Source organism: Cervus elaphus, chromosome 5 (assembly GCF_910594005.1).
Source record: "Cervus elaphus chromosome 5, mCerEla1.1, whole genome shotgun sequence".
NCBI lineage: Eukaryota > Metazoa > Chordata > Mammalia > Artiodactyla > Cervidae > Cervus > Cervus elaphus.
Window position 1 is genome coordinate 96,885,641 of NC_057819.1, and position 27,064 is coordinate 96,912,704.

The 27,064-nt window shown below is 49.3% G+C and overlaps 1 protein-coding gene across 3 annotated transcripts in view; it reads right to left on the minus strand.

Moving 5' to 3' along the window:
• Positions 1-2,216: 2,216 nt before the first annotated feature.
• Positions 2,217-27,064, minus strand: part of TRPV3 (transient receptor potential cation channel subfamily V member 3) — a 33,561-nt gene continuing 8,713 nt past the window's right edge. For 2 of the 3 annotated variants that reach the window (XM_043903415.1, XM_043903413.1), the window contains 14 exons: positions 26,296-26,450; positions 25,385-25,561; positions 22,495-22,635; positions 19,891-20,171; positions 17,219-17,395; positions 16,148-16,306; positions 15,329-15,430; positions 14,118-14,191; positions 12,061-12,226; positions 10,099-10,165; positions 8,281-8,555; positions 6,972-7,084; positions 6,349-6,428; positions 2,217-6,113 (listed from right to left, as the gene is read on the minus strand). In XM_043903415.1, coding sequence (XP_043759350.1) covers positions 6,016-6,113; positions 6,349-6,428; positions 6,972-7,084; positions 8,281-8,555; positions 10,099-10,165; positions 12,061-12,226; positions 14,118-14,191; positions 15,329-15,430; positions 16,148-16,306; positions 17,219-17,395; positions 19,891-20,171; positions 22,495-22,635; positions 25,385-25,561; positions 26,296-26,450 — 2,065 coding nt within the window. In that variant the 3' untranslated portion in view covers positions 2,217-6,015. The remainder of the gene's footprint in view (positions 6,114-6,348; positions 6,429-6,971; positions 7,085-8,280; positions 8,556-10,098; positions 10,166-12,060; positions 12,227-14,117; positions 14,192-15,328; positions 15,431-16,147; positions 16,307-17,218; positions 17,396-19,890; positions 20,172-22,494; positions 22,636-25,384; positions 25,562-26,295; positions 26,451-27,064) is intronic. The other variant, XM_043903414.1, reaches the window with a different exon arrangement.

Below are 27,064 nucleotides of genomic sequence, written 5' to 3' on the forward strand. Positions count from 1 at the left end.
GGCCCTTCCACCTAGAATTTCCTTCCTTCCCTTCTCTTCCTCCATCCCTGACACCCACACCAGACCTCACCTTATTGAATTCCTATTTTTTCTTCAAAATGCAACTCAGTTCTCATTTCACCTATAAAATCTCTCTTGACTTGCCCCTCTGCCCCTCTCTGCTTCTGGCCCACCTCGAGGATATTACCAGTGTCTTTTTCAGTACCTGCAGTCTAGTAAGCGTCCTGTGAGTTTAGCTGAGTAAATGAGTGTGCTCAAACATTCCTTCTCTACTGAAACGTCTTCATGTTCCACCAGTGTCTCTGCCTTCTCTTTGCCTTCTTCCCGTCTTTCCCAGTCACTTCCCGAGTATCTCCTTCACTCTCGGGGGGGAATCTCTCATTCCACACTCCAGATTGTTAGTATGTCCCAAATGATGGCAGGTGGAAAAATACACCCTTTTAAGTCTGTAACCCTATGAGGGGAAAAGGAAATGTTCATATCCAGTAATATCCTTGTGTGAAACCTGTAAATGGTTCCCCTAACCCTCAATATGAAATCTCAACGCCTCCCCCACAGCTGGACGAGTCCTGTGCGCTCTGGCCTCTGCCTGCCTCTCCAGCCCTGTTCCTAGCAATTTGGCCTCGAAGACTTCTCCATCCTCAAGTTCACCCTACTACCTTGGGGTCTTTGCTTCTCTCCATCTATGGTGCACAGGTTCAGCTGCCCCAGGGCATGTGGGATCTTAGTTCCCTAACCAGGGATCAAATCTGTATCCCCTGCACCAGAAGGCAGATCCTCAACCACTGGACCACCATCAGGGAAGTCCTGATACTTATTCTTAAATGTGGTTCAAGGACTTCCTTAGTGGTCCAGTGGCTAAGACTCCACACTCCCAATGCAGGGGACCCCAGTTTGATCCCTGATCTAGGAACTAGATCCCACATGCTACATCTAAAAGATCCCTGTGTACCACAACTAAGACCCAGTGCAACCAGACAAATTTGTTTTAATGTGACACAGGGTAGGCTAACCCACCCCGTTATACAAGCTCATTGACACTACTGGACTAGCATGTACCAGCACACCTCAGAAAACCTGGATCCTTGGCCCACGAAAAAGTGCTGTGACATCAACCTGCCATTCTCTCTCTCTCCAAGTCTCAAATTCCCCAAGTCTCAATTTTCTCTGTTCTATTGAATGACAATAGAATACTCATCAAACCATCTACAGAATTGTGGATTAAGATAACCAATATGAATGAAAGCACTTTATAAATAGGTAATTGTACAATCTCAAAGGCTGAAAAAATTGCAAAATATATTTTGGAAGGTAATTTTTCATGATATCAAAAGTCATAAAACTTCATCCTCACTGACCTAGGCATCCCACTTTCAGAATACATCCTATGACAGGGGCACCCACACTTTCTCTATCCATCTACCCAGAATGTTCCCATGGATGGCACATTCCTAGATTATAGACTGAAGCCTGTTTGAACTAGCATGTGGATTATGTACAACTCCCATTTCCTTGCCAGTCAAGAAAATATAGCCCAGTGAAGGGTGTTATTTTGGGAATCGTTTGGATGAAGTAATTGACCAAATGGAGCACATTGCTTATTAATAAATTGTTTGCAAGTTCTACAACCCTTCAAGACACAGCAGCATCTTGGCATTCAAGTTGAGAACTGCCATTCTTTCAAAATAACTCAAAAGAATGAAAAAATGCATGTACATATACATTGGGCAATAATGATAGTAATAATATCAGCTCTTTCCTATCCATTCCCTTATTGCCTCCTCATAAAGGTTCTGTGAGGTAAATAGGAGGGAGTTCTACTTCCTGGTCTCCAAGTGGAGCCATGAGTTCATATGCATGCGAAGTGAAGAGCCAGCAAGCATGATGGATGGACCCCCCTGCTTGAGGTCACATGACCTGAACCTGTAACATTTTCAGGCTGTGACTCGTTGCTCATGTCGCTTCAAATCTCTAAGTCTCGTTTTACTCAAATTCCTCCCAGTTATTGAGTGGTTTAGATGGAGTACTGGATGTGATGTACTTTGAGATGTACACATTTGCACAAAGGTGGTATGTCTTAGCATGCTGAGCTGGGACCAATAATTGATTCTTTTAAGTCCAAAAAGTGGCCTTTCCTTTATCCACTCATGTTAAGCAACACCCTAAGATTTCAGTCATCATAGTGGCCCTCCTAAGACAAAGATAAAACATGATCATAACAAGGCAAAATAAATATTTATTAGAAATCATTAAAATATTTCTTCAATGACACTAAAATGTTCTTACTCCATTTATGACTTCTCTCTTGCACATAGAGGTTCACACACACATAACACTAAAAATAAGGATGTAAATGGAATTTGCAAAGATTAGGCACATTCAGTGAGAACAAGGTAACAATCCTCTATGTTTGGGACCAAGATCACAGTTTAAAAAAAAAGGTAAATCGATGCAGAGATCAAGTATGGCTTACAGGCCCACATGACGGTCCATCTATATGGCCCCTACCCAGAGCCAAAGGACTTAGCCCACCAGGCCTTGTGGAAGGAAAAGAAGGTCAGTAACACTGGGCTCCAGGGCAGGAGCCCTCTAAGAGCTTAGTGACTTCACAGTACAGCCTTGAACTCCTTATCCCATTCCCCCACCCAGGGAGGAAGGTAAGCACCTTTTTTACTCCAAACAGATACATAACTTAATTTCTAGAATAATGGATTCTTCCTGAGGCAGAATTTAGCTAAAGGAAAATTTCCAGCCACAACTATTATCTGAACATGTGAGATTCCATTGTTGGAAAATGCTTTCCCCTTAAATTAGTGAAATGTGAATCACTTAAGATATTCTGATACACCTATGGATTCAGTGTGGTGCAGTGTGTGTATGTGTGGTTTTGTGCACATCTGTATGCATACATTTGAATTTAAAAACCCATCATAGGGATCACAGGGACAATGCAGACTGCCAGCATGAATTATCTGAGCAAAAACCTAATCCCCTGATACATGCCAACCACAAAGGCAGAATCAAATTTACCAAAGAACTGTGCCAAAAAACTAAAATATCACAGAAGGACATCTGTGGTCCAGAATCAGAACATTCCAGCTTCAGCAGCTCTGATACAATCTCCTACATGACTTTGAACAAGTCCACTTTCGTTTCAGAGCTTTGGTCTCCAGGTGTGAAATAAGAGAACTGGTCCTTTTAAACCAATGCTCTGACTCATCACCTTCCTTGGTAAATCTGCCTAGGTTGAGACCATCTAGGATAAAAGCCTTTGGGGGACACCACTGTCAGGAGGAAGATTCTGTATAGAAAATGGTCCTGCCAACAAATTCCATCCAGATCCATAGACAGGCCTCCATATGCATAAGAAAACAAAGATCCAGTTATTGACTTCTGTCTGTCTAACCTCCCAGCTTTTGCTCAAGTGGGAAGTGAAGAGTTACACAGTTTTATCCACGCATACCCAAACCAAAACAATTCTGAATTCCCAGCTGCCCAGAGTAGAGTGTGGAGCCATGGATCTGAGTTGCTGCCCTTCAAACCAAGACATCTGTCTGTTCAGGATAAAGGCAAGAAGGTAATTCCAGATAACAGGATGCTACCCTCCAGGCTAAAAGGAGCTTCAAGTTCATCTGATGATGATCTTTAACAATATCCCTAATATATGCTCAACCAGCTTCTGCTTAAATATCCCCAGTATCACAACTTCCCTGGAGGTCCAGTGTTTAAAACCCCACGCTTCCAATGCAGGGAGTGTGGGTTGCAAATGCTCTGGGGGGTGTGGCCAAAAAAATTTAAAAAGAAACAAAACATAACATCTGAAGAAGTTGTTGGACTACATTGAACCATAAGCGTTTTCCCTGAAGCTTCCAACTTTTGGGCACTAGTTCTGTTCATCTACAACACATCTGGTCCTCCTGCCTCTGTGATAATCCCCCTAAATCTTCCCTTCTGCAAGAAACATGCCTAGCCCCTTCCTCCCCTGCTCACACCTGAACCTGGTCTGATCACTACAGCTTGGAGCATTGGGCAGCTCCCTGGGTCATCTGAGAGTGCAGGGGCTGCTGCAGATTGCAGGGCTGCCTCTTTGACTCATCTGACCCTGACCCAGCCCATCAGGGACACACGGGCCAAGATTCTGCCCACCCAGGTAAGCTGGTGCACACAGCAGAGAAATGGGCCAGGAGTGGACTGCGTGGCCCACACTCCTTAGTTTGCATCTAGTCAGATTAACTAACCAACAGCCAAGTTATCTAAAAGCTGAATGATTTTGTGCCATTTAAAATGAAAGTTCACGGTTAATATCGTTAAAATTTCACCTCAAAAATCCCACAGGACTGTGATGACCTAAAGGGGTGGGATGTGGGGGTGGGGGCAGGAAGGAGTTTCAAGAGGGAGGGGATATATGTATATTCATGGCTGATTCACATTGTTGCACGGGAGAAACTAACACAACTTGTAATGCAACTATACTCAAAAAAACCATTAAATTCCCCACACGAATCTTTTACCAGATAACTGAGTCAGAGTGGATTTTCCGGTTGTTTAGGTTCCAATAGGACTTCTTTACGGGCTCAGATGGTAAAGAATCCCCCTGCAATACAGGAGACCCGGGTTCATTCTCTGGGTCAGGTAGATCCTCTGGAGAAGGGAATGGCTACCCACTCCAATATTCTTGCCTAGAGAATCCCATGACCAGAGGAGCCTGGCAGGCTACAGTCCATGGAGTCACAAAGATATGGACACGACTGATGGACCAACACACTTGAGGCTCCAATAACCTGGAACATTTCTACTCTCTCCACTTCATCTCTGTCCCCCAAACTGAGTAATTTCAGGGAAGAAAATCAGAGGATGAGAATCTAAAACTAAGCCCCACGTCTTGGCTCCTCTTCAGACGCCTTCTCCTCTGCTTCAAAATTCACAGTTAAAAAAAATATTGAATACCAGAGCGTTTCAAATATTCTATAAAATTCCTCCAATGAAAAATACTAATGTGTAAGAGTAACCTCTGAGATTCAAGACCATATAAATAGAGCAGCTGCTATTTCTGTTTCAGACGAAGCCACTATCCCAGCTTGGAAGCCCGCACTGTGCCAGGGCTGGGACAAGGAAACCAGCCAAGATCTTTCACCCAGATCGCAGGCCCTGCCTGGCATGTCTCATGTAGTTTTAAGTATGTAAAGAAAATCTTTTTGTCCTTGTTCTGGCCACCTTGAGGCCAAGTATATAATACTTACGTCCAACCCCCAAATCCTAAAATCTATTTCTCAGCTTTTAAAATCACACACTTCATTTGAAGTAATTTTCATTTAAAACTGAAATGTTCTTTCTCTACTGAAAAGAAAAACCCTGTGTTAATTACACTTCTAGAATCATCTCTCAGTTAGGAGACAGTCTAAGCCTTGAGTACCAAGGCCACTTATTCTGAGGGTGTTTTCCTGCTCCCTGAAGATTCCAGAAGCTCATTCCCCTCTGACCCCAGGATACCAGGCTCAGCTCAGTCCCCTGTACATAGAATGATGGGGTCAAGGGGCCCTTAAATTCAGGAGATCCAGTCACAGTAGGGGAGATGGTAGAATATTAAGGCTGGGGCTAGGGGCTGTCAAGACACTGACAAGACATTGTCAAGACATTGGGAGAAGAAAGACTCCTCCCTGTGCTCCTTGGGCCCCTGCCCCTGCCCTGCCATCCTCTCTTCCAGCCAAGTTGACCTGCAGTTGGTAAACACAGGAGCTTCACCCAGGATTCAGGGCTCCTGGAACTCCCAGGCTCAGGAACGCTGGCCATAGGTTTTTACAAGCTCTTTGCTGAATAACAAACTCCAGGGTGTTTCCCACTCAGACAAACTGACAACTGCCCTTTGGTTCAGTCACCCGCTCAGCATGAGGGTGCGTTCCTCGTCTCTGCAGGCGGAGCCAGGCTCCATCACTCTGTAAAGCACGAAGCGCCAAGTCCAGCACCCAGGCTCCAGCATCAGATGGCCCACACACATGTGAGCTCTGAGTCCTGCTTTTACACTGAAGTTTCCGGAAATTCATCTATTTCCTCAAATGCGTTGAGGGTGGTTTTGCTGTTGCTCCTGGAAGAATCTTGGATTTTGTTGAAATCTGCTTTAAAGACAAAACACTATTTTACAAATACAGCACTCTGTAAGTTGTGCCTCCAGGTCGGTCTTGGCCCACCACTTGACTTTCAGAAATGTTTCCAACTCAGGTTATGAAATGAAAGAGCTGGAAGGGATTAGTTCAACCCTCCTCCCCCATTTTACAGATGGGGAAAATCAGGGTCCCCTAGGGTCACATGGTCAGGCAGGAGGGGCATCATGCTTCCTGACAGCAGGAGTACCTGTCCGTCTCCCGGGCCCCGGATCTTCATTGAGGAAGGAGACATGAGTTTTCCATTCAGTCCACTTCACCTCGTTGATCCTGAGGGTGTGATAATCATTCTCACTATTCCCCAAGCGCACTTCATGAAACACAAACATACTAGCACCGCATTTGGGGTGTCCTCCACGGGGATCAGGAAGACTCCTGACTTGTGTGTTCATATCAGTGTTACTGGAGCTTGAAACCTGCCCAAGTGCCCACCTTCCCAGGCCTCCAGGATCAGTCTCCTCCCAGGATATGGGACCCAGGAGCTCAGAGAGACATAAGTGGTCCCCTGTGAACCCACACAGGGGAGACAGAAGGACAAAGGGTGCCAGGCTGGCAGATCTCTTCTAAGGCAGGTACTGGGCAGGGAAAAGCCACAGAGGCAGCCCCAGAAGGGCAGAGTCTCCCTCCTCTCCCTTCTGAGGCTCAGGAAGCCTGTCCCAGGGCCAGCGACCCCAAACAAGCAAACTCCATATTCTGAGGAGGCCATGGTCCAACAAGCAAATGGCATGGCAGCACCGCTTCGCTAACGGTCACACCGCGTGCCTCTTCACCCACCCGAAGAGCACCAGCATAGGGCCCTCCTCCCTCTGTTACCGCAAACACAGCCGGAAGTCGTCCTCTGCCACTTTACACAGCTCCCCCATCCGGAATCTGCTCCTCAGCCACTCTGGCAGTATCTTCTCAAACTCCAAGATGGTCCTGGCTCTCTGCAAACACAAAGGAGCCTAAGAGCGTCACCAAGGAGCCAGCGCCGAGGCGCCACGCGAGTGTGGGTGTGCCCACACACGTACACACACAGACAAGAACTCGCACACACAAGAACACACACACACCACCAAACAGCCCACTCCACCTGCACAGAATGCCTACTTAATGCATAGATCCTGAGGATGTGGCTAACCTACAGAACTCAAAAACCCAGGGCCTTCCCCGATGGTCCAGTGGTTAAGACTTCACCTTCCAATGCAGGAGTGTGGGTTCAATCCCTGGTTTGGGGAATTAAGATCCCACAGGCCTCAAGGCCAAAAAAAACCACATAATACAGAAGCAATATTGTAACAAATTCAACAAAGACTTTAAAAAATGAAAGAGAAAGCCAGGTAAGTTTGGGAAAGGTGTTAAAGTTATTTTAAACATCACATAAACTATGTTTATGGGAGTCCAGAGTTTCCTAACTGAAAGGTAGGATTCTGAGCTCCTGTGGTGAAAGGAGGTTCAGACATCACACAGCCCTATTCCATCTCAGGCTAGGAATCCCCTCAGCAATTTTCCCAACCATAATTTGTCTAATCTCCCCTGAATATTATTGACAATCCATTAAGAAGGCCCTAACAATTAGTAACTTCCTTGTATCAGATCAAAACTTTTCTCTCTCTTGTTCCCCATATGTCCCATTTCTGCCTCTGGGATCACAGAAGAAAGCTGCTCCCTCTTTCCCAAGTAGCTCTGCAAGAAGGAATTCTCACCTTCTTCAACCCAGTTTTGACACTGTCTGTTGTGAGGCATGGTTGCCAGGCCTCTCCCATGCCTGGACCATTCTGTGGGTTAGTGTCCCCAGTGTGTAAGGCCCACAGCATATAAGGAGTATTGGAGGGAAGCAGAATTGTCACCTCCATTGTCCTATGCCCTATACTCCTCTTAATGCAACCTAAGGTCACATTTGAACAGCCACATATCATTGTCTCTAAGCAGAGCGCAGCTATAAGCCTGAGTTCCTCTCCCACCTGCCATTGCTCAGCCACACCCCTTGGACCCTTTACTCCAGGAGCCTCCCTTCCTCGAACCTGGCCAAGCAGAGGGAGCTTGTGCAGGTCTCCAGGCCCCAGCCTAGATCCACTGGTTCCATGTGCTGAGCTGAGTCCCCATGACAGGCTCCCCCCAGAGGGGACTCTGCCAGGCTCACCTGTAGGCGCCAGATGCGCTCGCTCTCCTTGGAGACGTTCTCCACTGTCTCCCCCATCAGGGCTATGAGCATGTTGAGGAGGAGGACAAAGGTGAGGATGACGTAGGTGATGAGCAGGAACAGGAAGAGGATGGGGTACTTGGAGTTCTGCTGGATGTTCAGGTCACCCAGGCCTATGGTGAGCTTGAAGAGTTCCAGCACCGCGTCGCTGAAGCTGCCGTAGGAGCTGCAGTTCTCATGGCTCTTGGGGCACTTCTCTATCAGTGAGGCCAGAGCTGTGAGGACATAACAGGGTGTTCTTCTCTGCAGCCTCTCTGTCCGGTTAATTGCTCGGTGAACATACCTGCACGTGCACACATGCACACATGGACACACATGCACACATGCACACTGCTGTCTTTTTCTCTCTGGTTATTGAAATCACATCTCCAGCCTCAGTACCTCTGGAAGCCTCATCAGGCTGGTGTTCTGCCCTGACTGACTGCAGAAAGGCCTTTCTGCCTAACAAAGCCCGAACTCTTCTCTCCCTTCTCTACCCCACCGTTCAGCCCTTGACCAATCAAGGGCTTGCAGAGTAGATAATTATAATCTATAATCTGTGTGTCCCTGGCTCCTCAACCAGGCTTGGAACTCCCAACTTCCAGTAGCCTGGGTTGTCTCTCCCAAGACTGGCAGGTCCTGAGTTTCCTTCTAATGCTGTGTGGCACGATCTCTGGTCACAGCCTCGGACTCTTTCATCTCTTCTTCCCAATGCACTACAGCAGTGGCTCATTAATGAACAGATGGACGGATGGATGGATGGATGGATGGATGATCAAATTAATCAGTGAGGAAATGGATGGATGAATAAACAAGCAAGTGAAGGAGCAAATGAATAAGCAAACTGGGACCCAGAAAGGGTACCAGGCAGATCCAATGAGCTGCCTAGTTTCAAATGCCAGTGATAACTGGGGAAAAGAACTGGCTTGGGAAAACAAAATCATATCTCTTTATGCAGAGGTTAGAAACAAAATCAGGTTGTGCTTTTCCCTCTGTTGTAAACAGAGAGGTTTTAAAGAGGGTTTCCCATCCCTGGTCCCGAGAAGACCAGAGGCTCTCACAGATATATCTGAAGCAATCTATGACAGTAACATGACATGGAAGGCCAAAAGAGGTTACCTCAATGCATTACTCTACTCCTATTTTTCAAAGACCGTCAATCACATTTCTGCAAACTTTAGCTTCCGTATCTGTCAGTTTGGGCCAAAAACACCTGCCAAACCTATCTGAAGCTGCGAGGGACACATAAGATGGATGTTAAGGTGGGAGGCATACCACACAGTGTGGTTGGATAAAAGCGACCTGGTCAAATCCTGGAGTCTCTAAGCCTCAGTTCTCTTATGATCAGAGATGATGATGACTCCTGCCTTGGTCAATACATTGTGAGAAGTAAAGAGATAATCATTGTTGTTGTTGCTCAGTTGCTAAGTTGTGTCTGACTCTTTGTGACCCCATGAACTTCAGCATGCCAGGCTTCCCTGTCCTTCGCTATCTCCTGGGGTTTGCTCAAACTCATGTCCATTAAGTCAGTGATGTTATCTAAACATCTCATCCTCTGCCACCCACTTCTCCTCTTGCCCTCAATCCTTCCCAGCACTAGGGTCTTTTCCAATGAGCCAGCTCTTCATGTAGATAATTGTTGGGAAATGCTGATCATGGTGAGCATTCCACTGGTGACCGATATAATTGTTGCTGAGGCTCCTGCATGCTCCGTCATGTTAACGTCTATATAAAGGGCTTTACAAATGTGGCAGTTGCTATTATTTGTAAATCATTTACCTACTCCAAATCCAAGTAAGAACACGATATATACAAACAAGAACTTCAGAACATCATGCAAAATGACCTACAAAGAAAGAAACACGATTCAAGGGTAAGGTTTGAGGACATATTCGCTACAGATTGATCTCCAGCTTCCCACCCTCTCCCAGGTTTGCACCCCAACCATGCCCTCATTCACTCGGGCCACTCTTCCATGACCCTCCCCGGATCCTCCCGACGCTCCCTCCACAGCTCAGCACTGGGCCCACCTGTTCCAGAAAGACTCTTCTATTTGTCTTCTCCACCCTCCCCCCTCCTAGAATGCAGTCTGTTTCTGTCCTTGCTGATAAAGGCTGCACATCAGCCCCTCTCCTCACAGAATCTCACACTGAGAATCCTCACTCTTCCTGGAAGTGGCCATGTGCTGGGGCCAGCTCACACCAGCTCACAAGAGCTGACTGTCACACTCTCGTGAATTTCCTGAGCTGGTTGCTAAACAAGCCATGACTAAGAATTGGATTGTGTAAACATAATTAAATAAATTACATTAGAAACAAAGATAATAAGCAGTCAAAACATCACTTCCAAGTGACTTTACTACATTTTACAATTATTTAGGCTTTTTTTTTTTTTCCTTTTTTGGCCTTCCTTGTGGCTTGCAGGATCTTAGTTTCCCTACCAGAGATTGAAACGTCCTCCGCAGTGAAAGCCCAGAGTCTTAACCATTGGACTGCTAGGGAAGTCCTAACAATTACCTAGAATTTTAAGGCTATTTACATCTATTGTAGCCATATGTTGGAAACAGTATATAATGATGCTTTACTGTGCTTCCTTTCCCAATTCTGTATTCATGTTGGTAACTACAAATCAGCCATGGTGGGTGATTTACACCATAGATTTATACCATAGAAACTGGTGAAAGCTACAAGTCAGAGATTGTTGATTGTCTAGATCTGGACTTAAGACAATGATGGAAAAAATGTTAAGGCAGATAAAACTTTAAAAATGTATCCTCTCTGTGGCTATTATATTGTGAATAGTACAAAAACACTGATGAAATATTCTTCTAGTATTTGAAAACTATTATTCAATTCAGCAAATAAGTGTCTCAGGATCATTGACAAACAAATGCAATTTCAACACGTATTCATTGTTTCCTTTTCATCTTACTCCTTAAAGCAAAGGAAAGGACTTCCCTGCTGGTACAGTGGATAGGAATCCACCTGCCAGAGGGTGCAGAGGACACAGGTTCGATCCCTGATCCTGGAAGATCCCACATGCCATGGAGCGACTAAGCCTGTGCAACAGAACGACTGAGCCCATGCTCTAGAGCCCATGAGCCGCAACTGCTGAGCCCACGTACCTCAACCACTGAAGCCCGTGTGCCCTAGAGCTGGTGCTCCACAAGAAAAGCCACCACATTGAGGAGCCCTCACACCACAGCTAGAGAGTAGCTCCCACTTGCTGCAACTAGAGAAAGTCCATGCACAGCAACAAAACCCAGGGTAGCCCCCCAAAATATTTTAATTAATTATTTTTAAAAAGCAAAGGAAATTTTCAGGCAACATTTATATTGGCACAATGCTCACTTGTCAACTGCAACCATAGGTTGGCAACAGATACCAGTTAAACTAAAATCAACAAATTATTCAGTGAGACTCGACTAGCCATGTGGAATTTACAACAAAAAAGTATTGTATATTTTATTATTATTTGTAACTTGTATGCTACACCATCATTTATATGGTAAACATCTATAATAAGCCTATCTACATGTATATACATTATATATGCATATTTTCCCTCCAAGACCCTGAGCAAGGGCAAAGGGAGACCATGATATTTGAGAGAAAGATCAGTGGCCTGTCCCTTGGGTGAGTCTCTTTTCCTCTCCAGACCTCAGTTTCCCCATCTGAAGAGTGGGCCTTCCCTGAGGGGCCCCTCCCTGCCCATCTCTGAGGCTCAGTATCCCCAACGCACCTTCTGGATCATGACGCTGTACATGCCCATGGACTGGAACCCCCGAGTGTAGTAGAGCATGTTCGCCCAGCCCAGGGCCATGGCCAGCACGAGGCAGGCGAGGTACTCTTTGTAGGCAAACAAGTACAAGAAGACAGACAGTATCACAAGCACAGCTTGGGCAAAACTGTTCAGGAGACACAGGAAACAAGGGCCTTACTTACTTCTCCTCGGCATCAGGGCAGTGATGTCCAAACCCTCCAACCTCCCTTAAGCCCTGAACAATGACCCTGGTGGGTGGTACCGAAGAGACAGCCAAGGCTGCCCCAGATGAGCTGGACCATGTCTAAAACCCAGCCTTGCAGACTGCATTGCCAGATGCAAGTCAGGGCTGGTTGCAGTTGACAAGGACTTTTTAAAGATAGAGTTCCCCAGGGCCCAATAGATTTTGGTTCAGATGGCCCAGGGTGCTTGCCAGGAGGCTGGATGTTTTTTAAATCACCCATGTGATTTCTGATTCCCACAGAGATTGGGGAACTCTGGAGTAGACAAAGGAGGCAGTGAAAGATGCCATTTTTAATCAAAATGACAAAGCTGACAACATGTATACTCAAATGTCAATCATAACAGAAGTCCCCCATAACCTACTTTGAGAAGTCTTTTTAAAAACTACAAGGCATGCCATGTAATAGATATGCTAAAAGGAGATTGCACACTAATGCAAACGTAGCTAACAGCACTGAACTTAAAAATGGTTAAGGCGGTTTAACTTTCATATTACGTGCATTAAACCACAATTTAAAAAATTTAAAGTACAATACATACCAAACATACAAGATCGAAACCTACTCCTAAACATTGTCATCAGTTAGGCAGACATCTGGATAGAAACCCTCTCCTGCTTATAGCATCAGGCAGTCTCCGCGATTATGAAATAACTAACTAGTTAAAGTTGGGACACAGTCAACCTCGATTTTGTGCAGTGAAAAGCAAACTGCGCTGTGTATTTAGCGCTGAAGTGAGGAAGCAGGTCAAACACCTTCCTCCATACGAAGAAAACAAGAGAAGCAGATGAGCTGGACATGGCCTTTCATCTGCACCAAAGCCAGCGGCGGGACAAATGGATTTTTCCCTGGGATCGTCACACTTTCTCGAAGGTGCCAGGCTCACATGTGACTTGCACCATAGGCAGTACTGCACCTGGCCTATTCATTCACTGCAGTGTCGGGGCGCCCCGCCCACAGGGATGGAGAACTCGGTTCATACTTCTGGAAGGCACATGCCTACTTAATAAGACAGCTATTAATAAATAGGTATTTGGAAACATCAGGTCAAGATTCAAGGTGCTATAGACCCACCCAAAGGCTCAGAAGAGGGACTTTGGTGGGGTCCACAGAACCCTGGAGCCCAACATGCTTCACCCCAAGCCGCAGATCCTGTTCTATTCATGTGGCCACGATGCTGAATCAGCCTTCTGTTATTTATAGAGACAGGGTTACGTAATCCTCTGACATCAGCTGCACATGACCTCATTCAGAGAAGCTGCTGAGCTGGGCTTTCTGACTGGGGTCTACAGTAGTTGACCCCACACTAGCTTGGGGTGAGGATGACTGGGACACTGGGCTGGCTTTGACATGCCCGAAGCTCCGCGTGACTCAGTGATTCACTTCCCTGCTCTATGTCTCAGTTTCATGAGATCAGACATGGTGATTTCTCAAGTCCCTTCCAGCCCTGATCTGCCAGGGTCCAAGACAGCAGCTGGGAGGAACTGGCCTGGAATGTCCCTTCCTTAAAATGTACACATGCTTCCTCTATGCTGCCTGCTCCCTGGGGCTCTGGGGCAGGCTGTAGTCAGCTCTCCCTGCGACCAGATGCTGGGCACTGTCCCAGCATTCTCTGGTCCTCCCCTCTGTGCCTCTCTCAACAGAAGGGAGAGGAGGTCCCTGGCCACGTGCCTTGGCATAAGGACTGGGACAGGGTGACACAGTAGGGTGGCCATTGAGGAGGGACATGGCAGCCCTCATACAGGACTTCAGTCCTGTCTGTGAGGTGGTGACCAAGGGGACAGACCTACTTACAAGACAAAGTGAAACCAGGCATCTGAGAGAATGGACTGGAGATCTGACGGTCTCAGCAGGAAGATTGCGATGCCCTGCGGCCAGAAAGGAAAGAAAAGCTGCCCCCTCTTAGTGCCCCTCACTGGAGGACATGGGGAAGGGGGCGTTTCCCCAGGACTGAGACTCAGGGACCAGGGGAACATGTGAAGGCCCAACCAGAGCCCAAATGAGGGATATGGAAAGGGACTGGTGCCTGGGGGACAGAGCCAACCCCAGGGTAAGAGTGGCTGCTCCCCCTGATCTTCTTACATCTCTTACTTTTATCCCCATTGTCACTCCAGAACCCACAAAGCAGCAGGACCACACAGTCACCTGCCATTCCCCAAGCATGGCCTAGCTTCCCAGCCTCTGAGCTTTTGTACGCTGCTCCCCACACCTGCCCTATAACACCTTCTCCCCAGTGTCCTCATGCCAACCCCACCCTACCACAGTAAGTGACATCTCTACCTTCCAGTCTTCCTAACCTCCCCCTATCCCCAAATAAAAGTCATCTCTCTTCTAAACACGGGTCTGACCCCAACATCAGGCTCTTTTCACAGTCTATCTTACACTCTTGAGTATTTGTGTCCATCTGAAATCCCTACCAGAGATTTTCACAGTCTATCTTACAGTCTTGGGTATTTGTGTCCATCTGAAATCCCTACCAGAGATTTTCACAGTCTATCTTACAGTCTTGGGTATTTGTGTCCATCTGAAATCTCTACCAGACGATAACCTCAAAGAGGGCAGACTCCCTCCATCCCTATCAGCTCCCCCAGGTCCCCACATGTTGAAGGTGTTCAGAATATATCTGCTGATTCATCAATTGGATGGATGAATGGATCAACTGACAAACAGAAAGACAGTTGGATGAAGGATGGAAGGACAATAGGTGGGTGTCTGAATGGATGAATGAGCAGTTGCATGGATGAGAGATGACAGGTGATTGGATGGATGGAGGGGAAGAGGGAGGGACACTGAGTGGCTGGGAGTGCAGATAAATGGCAGGGAGAAGGACAGATGGATGGAGGGATAGATACATGAAGTAGGTAGGATAAGCCTGCTTATTTATGTAAATCTAAAATTAAAGAGGAAATGAGTCCCCAAAGTACCCCAGCAGTAGTAGCTGACAGAGCTTGCTGCCCCCCGCTTGCCTCGCAGGCCAGACCAGGAGCGCTCAGTGACCCACTCACCTCTTTCACAGAAATGAACATGGCCCAGATGAGCACAAACATCCTTCCTAAGAGCTGCAGCCACCCCATCTTGTGCGTGAGGGCCAAAGGGTGTGGCAGGGCCTATGGAGGAAGGGAGAGGAATGGATAGGTGCAGGATGCGGAGTGAGGAAGGCAGGGGTAGTGCCCCCTCTGGGACGACCATGCACATACGCATGCCGGGCCCTCGAGCTGGACCAGAGGCCAGCATGAAGCCTGTTCTCTGTAAGGGCCAGTGCAGAAGGGCAGCCCCCAGCCCCTGCCTACCCCACCCACAGTGGGAACCCAGAATTCTACGGTGAGAAGCATGATTCAATCCATGCTAACAACTTCCTCATACCTCTTGGCATCTGCCTGTCCCATCTGTATCCGGACACTCACAGGGCCCCACCACACAGTCAAAGCCAAGACTCTGTGCCTCATGTGACTGGACAGGAAACTGAGTCTCAGATTGGTGGGAAAGTTTCTCCAAGTGACCTCCACCTCCTCGCATTTCCTCCCACAGCAGAAACACCCAATGAGCTCCAGATTGAGACCTGGAGCCTGGGCAGGGCCTGGGGCTCCTAATTCCCTGAGCCTCCCTCAGCAGGGGTCCGCCTGGGACTAAGCACCCAGGGTTGAACTCCACTCAGCCTTGGAGACGTAGTCTATGTCCAAGACACTGTAAAGCGTGACAATTGGGGGACCCCACGCAAATCTCTTGGCTTCTCTGGGCCTTGGTTTCCCCATATGCACGTGGGGTGGATCCCATCTCCTGCAGCTCTAACCACCTCATCCCCCACTTCCAGGGGCCCAACACACCTCCTCCTCCCGGGGGCGGTAGTAAGAGACGAGGGTCAGGGTGATGTTGTAGAAGAAATAGAAGCAGAAGGATAGGAAGAACATGTACTTGGCGAACTTCTTCCACTTCATATGCAGCAGCGTGTGCAGGGGCTCCAGGGTCAACATCTCATGCCGGTTCTGGGCATAGAACAGCACCGGTCACCATGGCGATGAGAGGGAGGGAGGGACCATTTTCAAAGGGCCCTCATTTCAAAGGGAACGCTGAGTCAGCAGTGCCCCCGGCAGAAGGGGCCAATGAACTGGTTTGGCTGGAAATGTTGGGAGGGTAATTTCCAGCTCCTGACGCCCCAGTGCAACCAGGCATAGCCAAGCGCCACAGGAGCCCGGTGCTTTTGGCAAGAGGATCTGACGCACAGTGGGGAGTGAGGGCTAGAAGTGGGACCAGGGCCACAACTGGGGTTCTGGCCCCTCCTGGGCCCCCCTTCACTGTGTGACCCTTGGAAAACCCTTGACCCTTTCTGGGTCTCATTGTCCTCTTCCATTAAACTGATTTCAATCCCTGCCCTACCAGTCAGGCTGCTGTGAGAAGCCAGGGAGACCCCAAGCAAGGCAGGCGCTGGGAGGACGAGTCTCGGTAAAACGTAAAAGATGTGTTGCCTCTGTTCCCCCAAGAGCCAAAAACTTCCCACTGCTGATCCTTTCTTTCCTCCTTCAGCTTCACTGACCTCCCTACCTTGCCTCCTCCAGAAAGACCTCCCTGATTGCTCCAACTGTACACTCCCTGACCCCCATTTGAGGCCAGGTTTAGGAAAGAGGGGATTCTAAGCTCAAACAATAAGAGGAGTTGGGGGGAAACAAGATGGAGAAGATCTACACCCCCACCCCCACCCTGCCCAGGATTAGGGGGCCAGGAGACCCCTCCACAGGGTCAGCTGGGAACAGGTGTCCCCAGCACCTGCCCCACCCACTGAAGCTAAGGAACGGGGGCAGCAGACACGTCCAGCGAGTAGCATGGGATATCCCAGGGACCCTAGCCTGAGGCCCAGCCTGCCGCCCCCTGCCCTTCCCCAGCCCAGCCGGGAGACCCACGTCGATGTTGGTGTTGTAGACGATGATCTCCAGCACCGAGTTGTCGGTCGTGGTGTCCACGTTGGTGAGGTCATAGAGCGAGGATGACACAGGCCCGTATGCCCAGTCGGTGAACTTCCTGGACAGGCTCCTGAGCCGCTTGTCCTTGATCTCACGGCTGAGAATGTACTTCAGGATCTGGGGACAGGAAGAGGAACAACTGTCAGCCAGTGGACAGGGCCCGGGGCCAGCACAGCTGGGCCCCCCACCCCCACAACAGACAGGGCCTGGAAAGAGTCTCCCATGAGAGCCTGGCTGAGCGCCTGTTGCTGTGACCCCGGGGCCCCGCTTTATCTGTGGAATGAGCACAAGGATTGCTGACCTGCACATTGCACCAGAGACTGTGAATACCAGAGACAAAGGGGTGAAGGCTCTTTGCAGACTTCAGAGAGTTGCACAATCAGCTCACAGATCCTTCCACCAGCTGGGGAGTCTGGTCAGGGAAGAATCTAGGAACTGACCATTTTGAGAAGCAATTTCTGTTTGACCTGAACTTGAGTTAGAAGTTTCTCCAACTTTCAGATCCCATTCCTAGTCAAGACCCTGCCAGTTGAGGCTCACTGCTCTGGCCAGTCAGGGAGTGATGCAAGACACCAACCTTGGGAATTCCTGGGCAATCTGGTGTTTAAGACTCTGAGCTTCCAACACAGGGGCATGGGTTTGATCCCTGGTCAGGGAACTAAGGGCCCACATGCTGCATGGCGCAGTCAAAAGATTAAAAAATTAAATTTTTTGAAAAATTAAGAAGCACCAGGGCTTCCCTGGTGGCTCAGACAGTAGAAGAATCTGCCTGCAATCCAGGAGGTTCGATCCCTGGGTCGGGAAGATCCCTCAAAGAAGGGTATGGCTGCCCACTCCAGTATTCTTGCCTGCAGAATACCATGCACAGAGAGCCTGGTGGGCTATAGTCCACAGGGTCGCAGAGTCAGATATGACTGAGCAACTAACACACAGGAAGCCACCAGGCTTTTTCAGAGAGACTCATGAAACCTAGGTCAGCTAGCCTCGCTCTCTGCTGAATGTCAGAGTTATTGGGTCACATTTAAAATTCCCACACTACCGACTAATTCAATCCAGATCTCTGAGGGTGGGGACACCCAGTCATCTGCATGTTGTAAAGCTTCCTGGGTGGTCCCAAAGTGGAAGCAAGATGGAGAGCTTACTAGTTCCCCAAAGCAAGCCCTGGGGACCACAAGATGTGGCAGGACTTTCTGGAGCACCAACCCAAGGCCCCAGAAGAGAGTCCCGATGGGGAAGACAATGTCAGGGCCCTGATCTCATGTGACCCAATGGGATCCCCACGTCATCTCACATGAGAGCCTAGTCTCTACAGACCAGGCAGGGAGCTTCTGGGGAGAGGGCACATCTCCCCTTCCTGCACCCCAGCCTAGAAGAATCCAAGGACAGGGACTGTGTCCTAAGCATGTCCTAAGCATCTCTATTCCCAGCACAGTGACCAACTTGAGCAGCGTCCAGAAAGATGTCCAAAGAACAGTGAGTGAAGGAGAGAAGGGGAGCGGGAAGGGTGCGGGGGACTCCCCAAGACTGACAAGGAGTGGTTGGGGTACAGGAAGGATATATTTTCCTTCAGGAAACCAGGGGGTCATGGGGCCAGGCTGCATGCAGGAAGCTTCATCTTGGGCTCTCCCCAGGGACCTCACATGCCACAGCGGTCCTTGGAGAAAGTTCCAGCTTGGCAAGCACAATGACCCTCCTCAAAGCCCCCAGGAAGCTGTGTCCTTGGGGTGGGCAGGAGACCGGGGAGGCAGGCATACACACAATTGCTCCTTTGTCCAAGCTGTTCTCCCTCCCCGCTCCTCCCGCAGAGAATGAAAAGGTCCCTTGTGGGCACCAGCCCTGAGCACTGGGACGGGACCCAAGGCCCTCGGGGCAGCGCCTCCCTCAGCAGCCGCCCTGAGGCTGGCACAGCTGTGCCACCAGGGCTGCTCAACAGCCCCTCCCCCACGCCCCCACCCCCACGCAGCACCCCCTTGCAGCCTCCCCAAAGCCTTGGTCCCCTCCCAGGGCTCAAGATATGAAGGCAGAAGAGGCTCTGCTATGACCCCAGCCCCAACCTGAGTCCTGCCCTGGAAATCGGACCAAGCCACGGCTCCAGCCACTTGGAGAAACTAGAGCCCTCCCCAGCTGAGTCTTCACCAAGGTTCCCAGTTCACCTGAGTTCCTTGGCCCACATCTCAAGGGCACTAATGGCCACCAGCCACTGCGTCCTCCACTGGGGACTTGGCTCCATGTTTCAACTGGACAGACAGGCTGGGTGTCCCCAGAGTTGGGGAGCAGCAGCACATTAGCTCTGTATGCAGAGCAGACATTCTGTGCCTCCCGTCCTCACAAGAGGCTGAAGGCTCTGAGGGTCAGACACTCAGCCTCCGCGTGGTTGCCTCGCCACATAGGAATCCTTGGCCAGAGCTTGCATCGCCACAGCCCTAAGGCTCTGCCACTGTGCCCAGATGATGGGGTCCCAGGACAGGAGACAGAAACCCAGAGTGTCAGGGCCTGAAGTCCTGAGGGTGGGCCCCCGAGCTGCCTGGCCAAGACTCTGTGTGCTTGGCCACTCAGAAGGGCCCCCGGGGGAGCGTGCCTGCTGCCCTCCCGCCTGCTGCCAGCTCGCCCACCTCGGCCTTGCCCATCTTGGCAGCCAGCTGCAGGGGTGTGAGCCCGTCGTTGTTGCGCATGGTCTCTAGCTCCCACGTGCCGCTCCTCAGCAGGATCATGTCGTACATGCGCTTGACAAAGTCGTTCTGCGTCTTGAAGTCCTCGGCCACGGTCACCAGGGCATGGAGGATGTTGTTTCCCCGTGAGTCCTGCGAGGCGATGTCCGTCTGCTCGTTCTCCATCAGCATCTGCACAATCTCGGGCTGGTTGGTACAGGCTGCCAGCGCCAGGGGTGTCTCGCCTGGGGGAGGGGGGCACAGCGGCTCGGTCCTCTCCTGGGCCAGATCTTGACTTAGATCTTAGTCAAGATCTAAGATCCAGACCTTAGATCGCGGTGATCGCCAAGGTCTAGGACTGGCGCTTCTCCTGACCATCTCAGTGGGAGTGGGAGTGGGAGACTGAAGTTGGATCATTGCTTCAACCTCCTAATGAGTCTCCCTGCTACCACCCTGGCCCTCTAACCCTATCCTCAGCACAGCAGCTGGACTGATCTTGTTAACACAAAAGGCTTGTCTCACCCAGAACAAAAGCTCAGGTTCCAACAACAGCTTACAAGGCTCTACACCTTCTGACATCATCCCCTCCACTCCCTCCCTACTCACGCCCCTCCAGCCACAGAGGCCTTTTTCCTTTCCCCGCCCCCCTCCCCAGCACACACAGGTGCTTTTCTACTTCAGGGCCTTTGCACATTCTGTTCCCTCTGCCAGGTGTGCTGTTCCTTCTGCTGCATCACTTCCTCCCTCACTACCTCTGTCTTTGCTCAAACATCACCTGTTCAATGAATCACCCTAACTGCCCTGTTTAAAATTGAAACCCACTGCCTTCCTGCCCCGGAACCCCTGATCACCTTCCCTTGCTTCGCTTTGCCATGCTGTGCTCAGTCATGTCCGACTCTTCTAGACTGCATGGGCTGAGCCCACCAGGCTCCCCTGTCCATGGGATTCTCCAGGTGGGAATACTGGAGTGGGTTGCCATGTCCTCCTCCAGGGGATCTTCTCCAGGGACTGAACCTGCATCTCCTGCATTGGCAGGTGGATTCTTTACCACTGAGCCCCGTGGGAAGCCCTCCCCTTGACTTACTGTTTATTTTTTTCAACAGCACTTACTGTTTTCTAACCTATTACATAACATTCTTAGTCATCACGTTTATCACTGATGGTCTCTCTCCCATCTAGAATGGAATTTCCATGAGGGTAGACATCTTGGTTCTGTTTACAGATATATTTCAAATACCTAGAACAATGCCTGGTGTATATAGTAAATGACAAATGTTTATTGAGAAAAGAGAAGGCAAGTGATTCACAGATGGTCACACAGCAAAGCGGGGAACAGAATCAGGGCTGAACATTGGGTCTCATGCTGTTTCCCTGCCAGTCTCCATCCTGTCCCCTCTCCTCATCTCACCTGATGAAGGTTTCCCACCCAGGTCTGACCAGAGGCTGCCCAGACCCATCTAGTCCTGTAGGCTAACTAGTCCTGCAGGTTAAAATCAGTAATAAAAACAAAAAACACCCAGAAGAGAAAACAGATCCATGGCCATCAATCAGGGCCTTCTAGGAAGAGGAGTTAACTACAAAGTTGTACTTGGAAATTTTTTGGTGGGATGAAACTCTTTGTTCCCTGTCCTGATCACAGTGGTGGTTACACAACTGTATGCATTTGTGGAAATGAACAGAACTCTACATTAAAATGAGTAACTTCATTGTATCTAAATTACATATTTTAAAAATTTTATTTTTCATCTGGGATAAGGCTTCCCTGGTGGCTCAGATGGTAGAGAATCTGCCTGCAAAGCAGGAGACCCAGGTTCCATCCTTAGGTTGGGAAGATCCCTTGGAGAAGGGAATGGCAACCCACTCCAGTATTCTTGCCTGGAGAATCCCTTGGACAGAGGAGCCTGGCGGGCTACAGTCCATGGGTCACAGAGGGTTGGACACAACTGAACGACTTAACACAACACAGCCTAACCCCAATTGTTTTTGGACTCCCTACAGTGTTAGCCAGGGAATTTTCATCTTCTCGCTTTTTACTCCCTGTTGCAGTCCTGAGAGGCACTAGACACAGGGAACAGAAGCCAGAGCTGATAGCCTGAATGCCTACATCGGCTCCTTGCTACACTGGGACAAGCCATTTCCCTTCTCAGAACCTGTCTCCTCTCCCATCAAATAGGGTTTAAACTGAGGTTCTCTCCTTGCCCTCCCTCCTGGTCCTGGCTCCCTGCAGAGGGCTGCTCAGGTGAATGGCTTTGTCCCCTCTAAGACCCCCAGGGGACACTTCTGGAATGCAGGCTCCCCATCTTCCCCAGGACGCCTCGGCTTCCTCTCTGGTCCAGCCTGGTGGTCCCATTCGGATACATCAGCCCCTGCCGCCTCCCTGGTTACAGCTCTGTCCTCCAGGGTCCTCCCACACAACCCAGCAGGCAGAGGCTGGCAGTGGGGTCTCCAGCCCTCAGTCTGCTAGCACCCTTCTTAGGGAAGGAGCCCCACCCCGCCCTCCGCCCCCTCCCGAACCCCGGACCCCGGACCCCAGACCCTGGACCCCAGCCCGGGCAGGGGCGCACCCACCAAAGTAGAAGCCTTCGTGCTGGTACTTGGGGTTGAAGAAGACCCCCTTGGCGTGGGCGTTGACATCGGCCCCGGCCGCGATGAGCACCGCGGTGATATCTCCTTGTCGCCGCTCGATGGCGATGTTCAGCGCCGTCTGCCCTGTGGACCGGACGGGGTGGGTGAGGGGCGCTCAGCGGCTGGGACCCGGGGTACCACACCCTCTCTGGCCGTTCCCTTCCCTAGCCTCTGTACCCTCCATGTAACCATGGAGAAATACTAGCTGCCTGTCTGGTCTGCGGCGCCCAGCTACAAGAGTCCTAACTTCCTTCTTTGCTTCATTCACTCTTGCCTGGAAGCAAGGATTATCCTTGGAACATCTGTTTTGTGCTCCAATGGGGACACGACGGGACAGGACTATAGTTTTAATTCTTGTCCTCTGGAAGCTCACAGTCTCCCTGAGAATTAAGTCCTATGATTGGGGCAGTACAGGGGCTGTGGTACCCAGAGGTGCTCTTAACACAACCTGGAGGACTGGGATGCTTCCCAGAAGTGGCCTCTCAGCTGGGATCAGGATCAGCCTGTAGCCAGGCTGAATGGGGCCGACTCAAAGCCTCCTAACTCAGGATAAGAGGTTAGAACTTCAGGGACTTCACCAGTGGTCTGGTGACTGACTCCATGCTACCAGTGCATGGGACCGGGGCTTAACCCCTGGTCAGGGGACTAGATCCCAAATGCTGCAACTAAGACCTCAGGCAGTCAAATAAATAAATATTACATATTTTTTAAAAAAGAGGTTAGAACTTGATCTTAAAGACTACAGGAAGGCATAGGAGGCACCGAAGCAGGGACGTGACATGACCGAAGTTTGGGGTTTGTTCATATGTGTTTCAGATCACTCTGGCTGCAAAATTGGAAGATGTGTTAAAAGGAGCCCAGACATGTGAAGAGCTGTCCATCCGGTGCACCCAAAGATCCTTAGGAAGGAGAGTCCTCAGGATGGTCTGTGGGGTTTGGAGGAGGCGTGCCTCAGGCAAGATCCAGGCATCTAGCCTGGGTGCTGGGTGCACAGTGCCCTGATGATTAAGAAAGAGAACAGGGGAGAAGAAGCAGGGGAGGGCAGGGGGACATTGACCCTGCTTGTGGAGCCTAGAGAACCTCCAGACAGAGGGGACCAGAAGCCTGGGGGGTGGGGAGGTCTCAGAGCTTTCTACCAGAAATAGCATTTTCCAAAGAGCTGCCATCATGCCATACATAAAAATAAAGCCTGGTGGATTAAAAAACTAAGCGTTTTTAAAAACTGGCAAATTGTTTGTAAACTAAACTTTATTTATTTTAATTGGAGGATAATTACTTTACAATATTGTGACTTTTTGCAGGGAAAACCTTCTTAAGCAAAATCCAAAATGCAGAAACCATAAAGGAAAAAACTGACATATTTGCTTACATAAAAATTAAACAATTTGTTTGTATAAAAATTAAACACATTTCTGTGTTTCAAAAGACATCTTAAAGAAAGTGAAACAAGTGATAGACTGGGGGAAATATTTAAGATGTATAAAAGTGTCAATGTGTTTTTAAGAGTCCATAATGAATTAAGAGCTGCTAGAAATCAATAAAAAGACAAGCAGCCTAAAAGAAAACTGAGAAAAGATTATCAACAAGTACCTCACAGAGAAGAAAACACACACAGCCAATACAGAAAATGAAAGATATTTGGAATCGTGGTAATCAGGAAGATGAAATTTTGAACTTAATGATTTAACACTTTTCACCCACCAGACTGGCAAAAACCAATAATAGTAATTATAACACACACACACACACACACACACACACACACACACACACATAAATAGATAAATATAAATAAAATTACTCTTTCCCATGAGAAAAGTTAAGTTCCCAAGCCAGATTCCCACCTGCAAAAACTGACATGTTTAGCACCCATGACATATCAGCAAAATGACATCCAGTTATTCTTGGGCCAGTCATTTTTGTCACAAGTATATCATAAGATCCTAACAGGATGTCTATTGACTCCAAAAAATCAAAGACACACCTTACTGATAATTCACAATGGATTTCCTGAGCAGGAAACATCCCAAGTTTGGTCTCACTGACCCCTCTCCAGCCCACCTCAGAGAGAAGCCATAAAATCGAGACCCACATGGGGTTGTAATAGTGATAACGATGATTTGACTTCCCTAGTAGTCCAGTGGCTAAGATTTTATGCTCCCAGTTCAGGGGGCCTGGGTTCAATCCTTGGTGGGGGAACTAGATCCCACTTAGACCACAACTAAAGACCTCACATACCACAACTAAATTTCCCATGTGATGCAACTAAGACCAGGAGCAATAAAAATAAATGTTTTTTTAAATGGAGTGTCTTATATTTTAGACATGGTGCCTATGACATATTTTTTTGAAAAAAATGTTGATGATGATGACAATACTACTAGTTGCCATGTGTTAGCCCTGCCCAGCTCTCTAGCCTCATCTCCAGCCTTCTTGCCATCACTCAGCTGTGTCAAATTCAGTCCTATCTTGGGCTTTCGCCCTTGCTTTGTCCTGGATCCTTATCATGCTGGCTTCGGGTGCTCTCTGACTGCCCACACTAAAGTTGCCCATCCCCAATCACTTTTGATGACATTATCTTTTCTTTTTTTTTTTTAATTTTCCTTTTCATACATTTTCCATCAGTTTTGAAAATACCTTATTTAGAGCCAACAAGCTGCATCTGTCTTGTTCAATCCTGTGCTCCAGGGCCAAAAGCACGGCCCGGCACATGGTCAGTGCTCAAGATTGTTTGTAGAATGAAGGAAGGTACTGGGCACCATGTTAAGTGCTTTGGGCTTCAGAAACAGCAGTGCTTGTGTGTGGCATGATCCGCACCCCCATAGGCAAGTACCTTCATAGGCCTCCTCCGTGTACTCAGCGTTGATGAACCTGTCTAGGATGTCATTTTCCTCAGCAAAGGCAAGAAGGATCCGCACCATCTCCTTGGTGTTGGGGTTGATGTTTAACAAGGCCTTCATCAGGCAGGTCTTCCCCGTGTCCAAGGCCGTCAGCTTGTGCATGAGGAAGTCTGCAGGCAGGAGGGCAGGATGGAGCCGCAGTACAGTGGGGCCCCAGCTGCCCTTGGCCCTCCCAGCCCGGAGGAGGGGAGACTGGATTGTGGGGGCTGCAGCCCCAGACCGCAAGACCCTGCCCAGGCCCTCCGCTGAGCTCCCTGCCCCAAGCTCCTCCCCTCCCTCTTTCCTGTCCAGTTCTTCCTCCTCCAAGACCTTTTGCTCTCGGCCTTCTGCACCATCTCCCTGGTAGGGGGCAGTCCCACTGCCTGACTTCCCATTGCCCACCTCAGAAATCTCAAGCCCACCACCCCTAACCCTGGCTGCTTACACAGAGAGCTATCTGCCTTCCTTTAACTCACTGCTTCCCTGGTCCCCAAGACGGCTCAGGCCCCACCAGCCACCAAGTCTCCCAAGTCCAAGTGGCACCGCCCTGGATTCAGTCCTCATGTCTTTGAGTCCACGAAGAGCTGTTCTCCGTCTCCCAGGCCTGCTGCTGGGGTCCCAGCTCTGCCTGAACAGCGGCCATCTCCGGATTTACCCCCATCCTCTGCTGAGTAGCCAGACCATGACCACCACCTGTCTAAGCCCTTCCATGGCTCCCCATTGCCCTCGGAATCAGGTTCAAAGTCGCCAGCCCAGCTTTTGAGGCTGGAGGGCAGGGTGAGGGGTGGAGGGATGGAGGGAGGTGGACGGCAGGGGCCGAGAAGGATCCCCAGCCCTGAGCCCTGGGCCAGGGGCGGGCACTGACCAGGCACGTCCACGCTGCGGCGCCGCTTGCAAAGCTCCTGCAGCTCCCCCAGCAGCTCCAGCAGCTCCTCCACGCAGCCCTCCGACACCGCCGTGAAGATGCGTTTCTTCAGCCGCTTCTTTTTGCGCCTTTGCTCTTCCTTGGCCAGGTTTGCGCTGAGGCCAGAAAATGTTTCCAGCTCACCACACATGCACCGCCCCTCTGCAGGATCTCACCTTCCTCCAATAGAGCCACTGTGCTCACAGGCTGTGCCCAAAGGGCGTTGCCCCAGCCTTTACATCTGCACATGCCCATCACAATACCTGACATCCCCTCCCTTAGTGCTGGGGGAAGGAGGAGGGGGATTTGTGTGCTGCTCCCCTTCTAATCTAAAGGCAATCACGTTTTAGCAAACTGTATCTCTGGTTCCACATAGAAATGATCTGGAAAGATAGCACCTAACCATTCATTGTGCTGACCTCGAAAGCACGAGATCACAGAAAGAGAAACTGCACTTCCATATTTTGTGTTGTTTGAATATTTTTAATATATTCAAATATCTCTCTCCCTACCCCCACACTCAAAATGGAAACACTATTTTGTAGAAACAGCTGTAGAAACACATTGCTGCGTAATCCTTCTGTGTGTGTGTGTGTGTGTGTGTGTGTGTGTTCTTGCAAAACGCACATTGATGTTTGATGGTTGCATGCATGTATTTTTAGTTTAAGTATATGGCATTGCATTAAGTTCTCATTCTGTTGCATGCTGTTATTCTGGTGTTTTATGATGA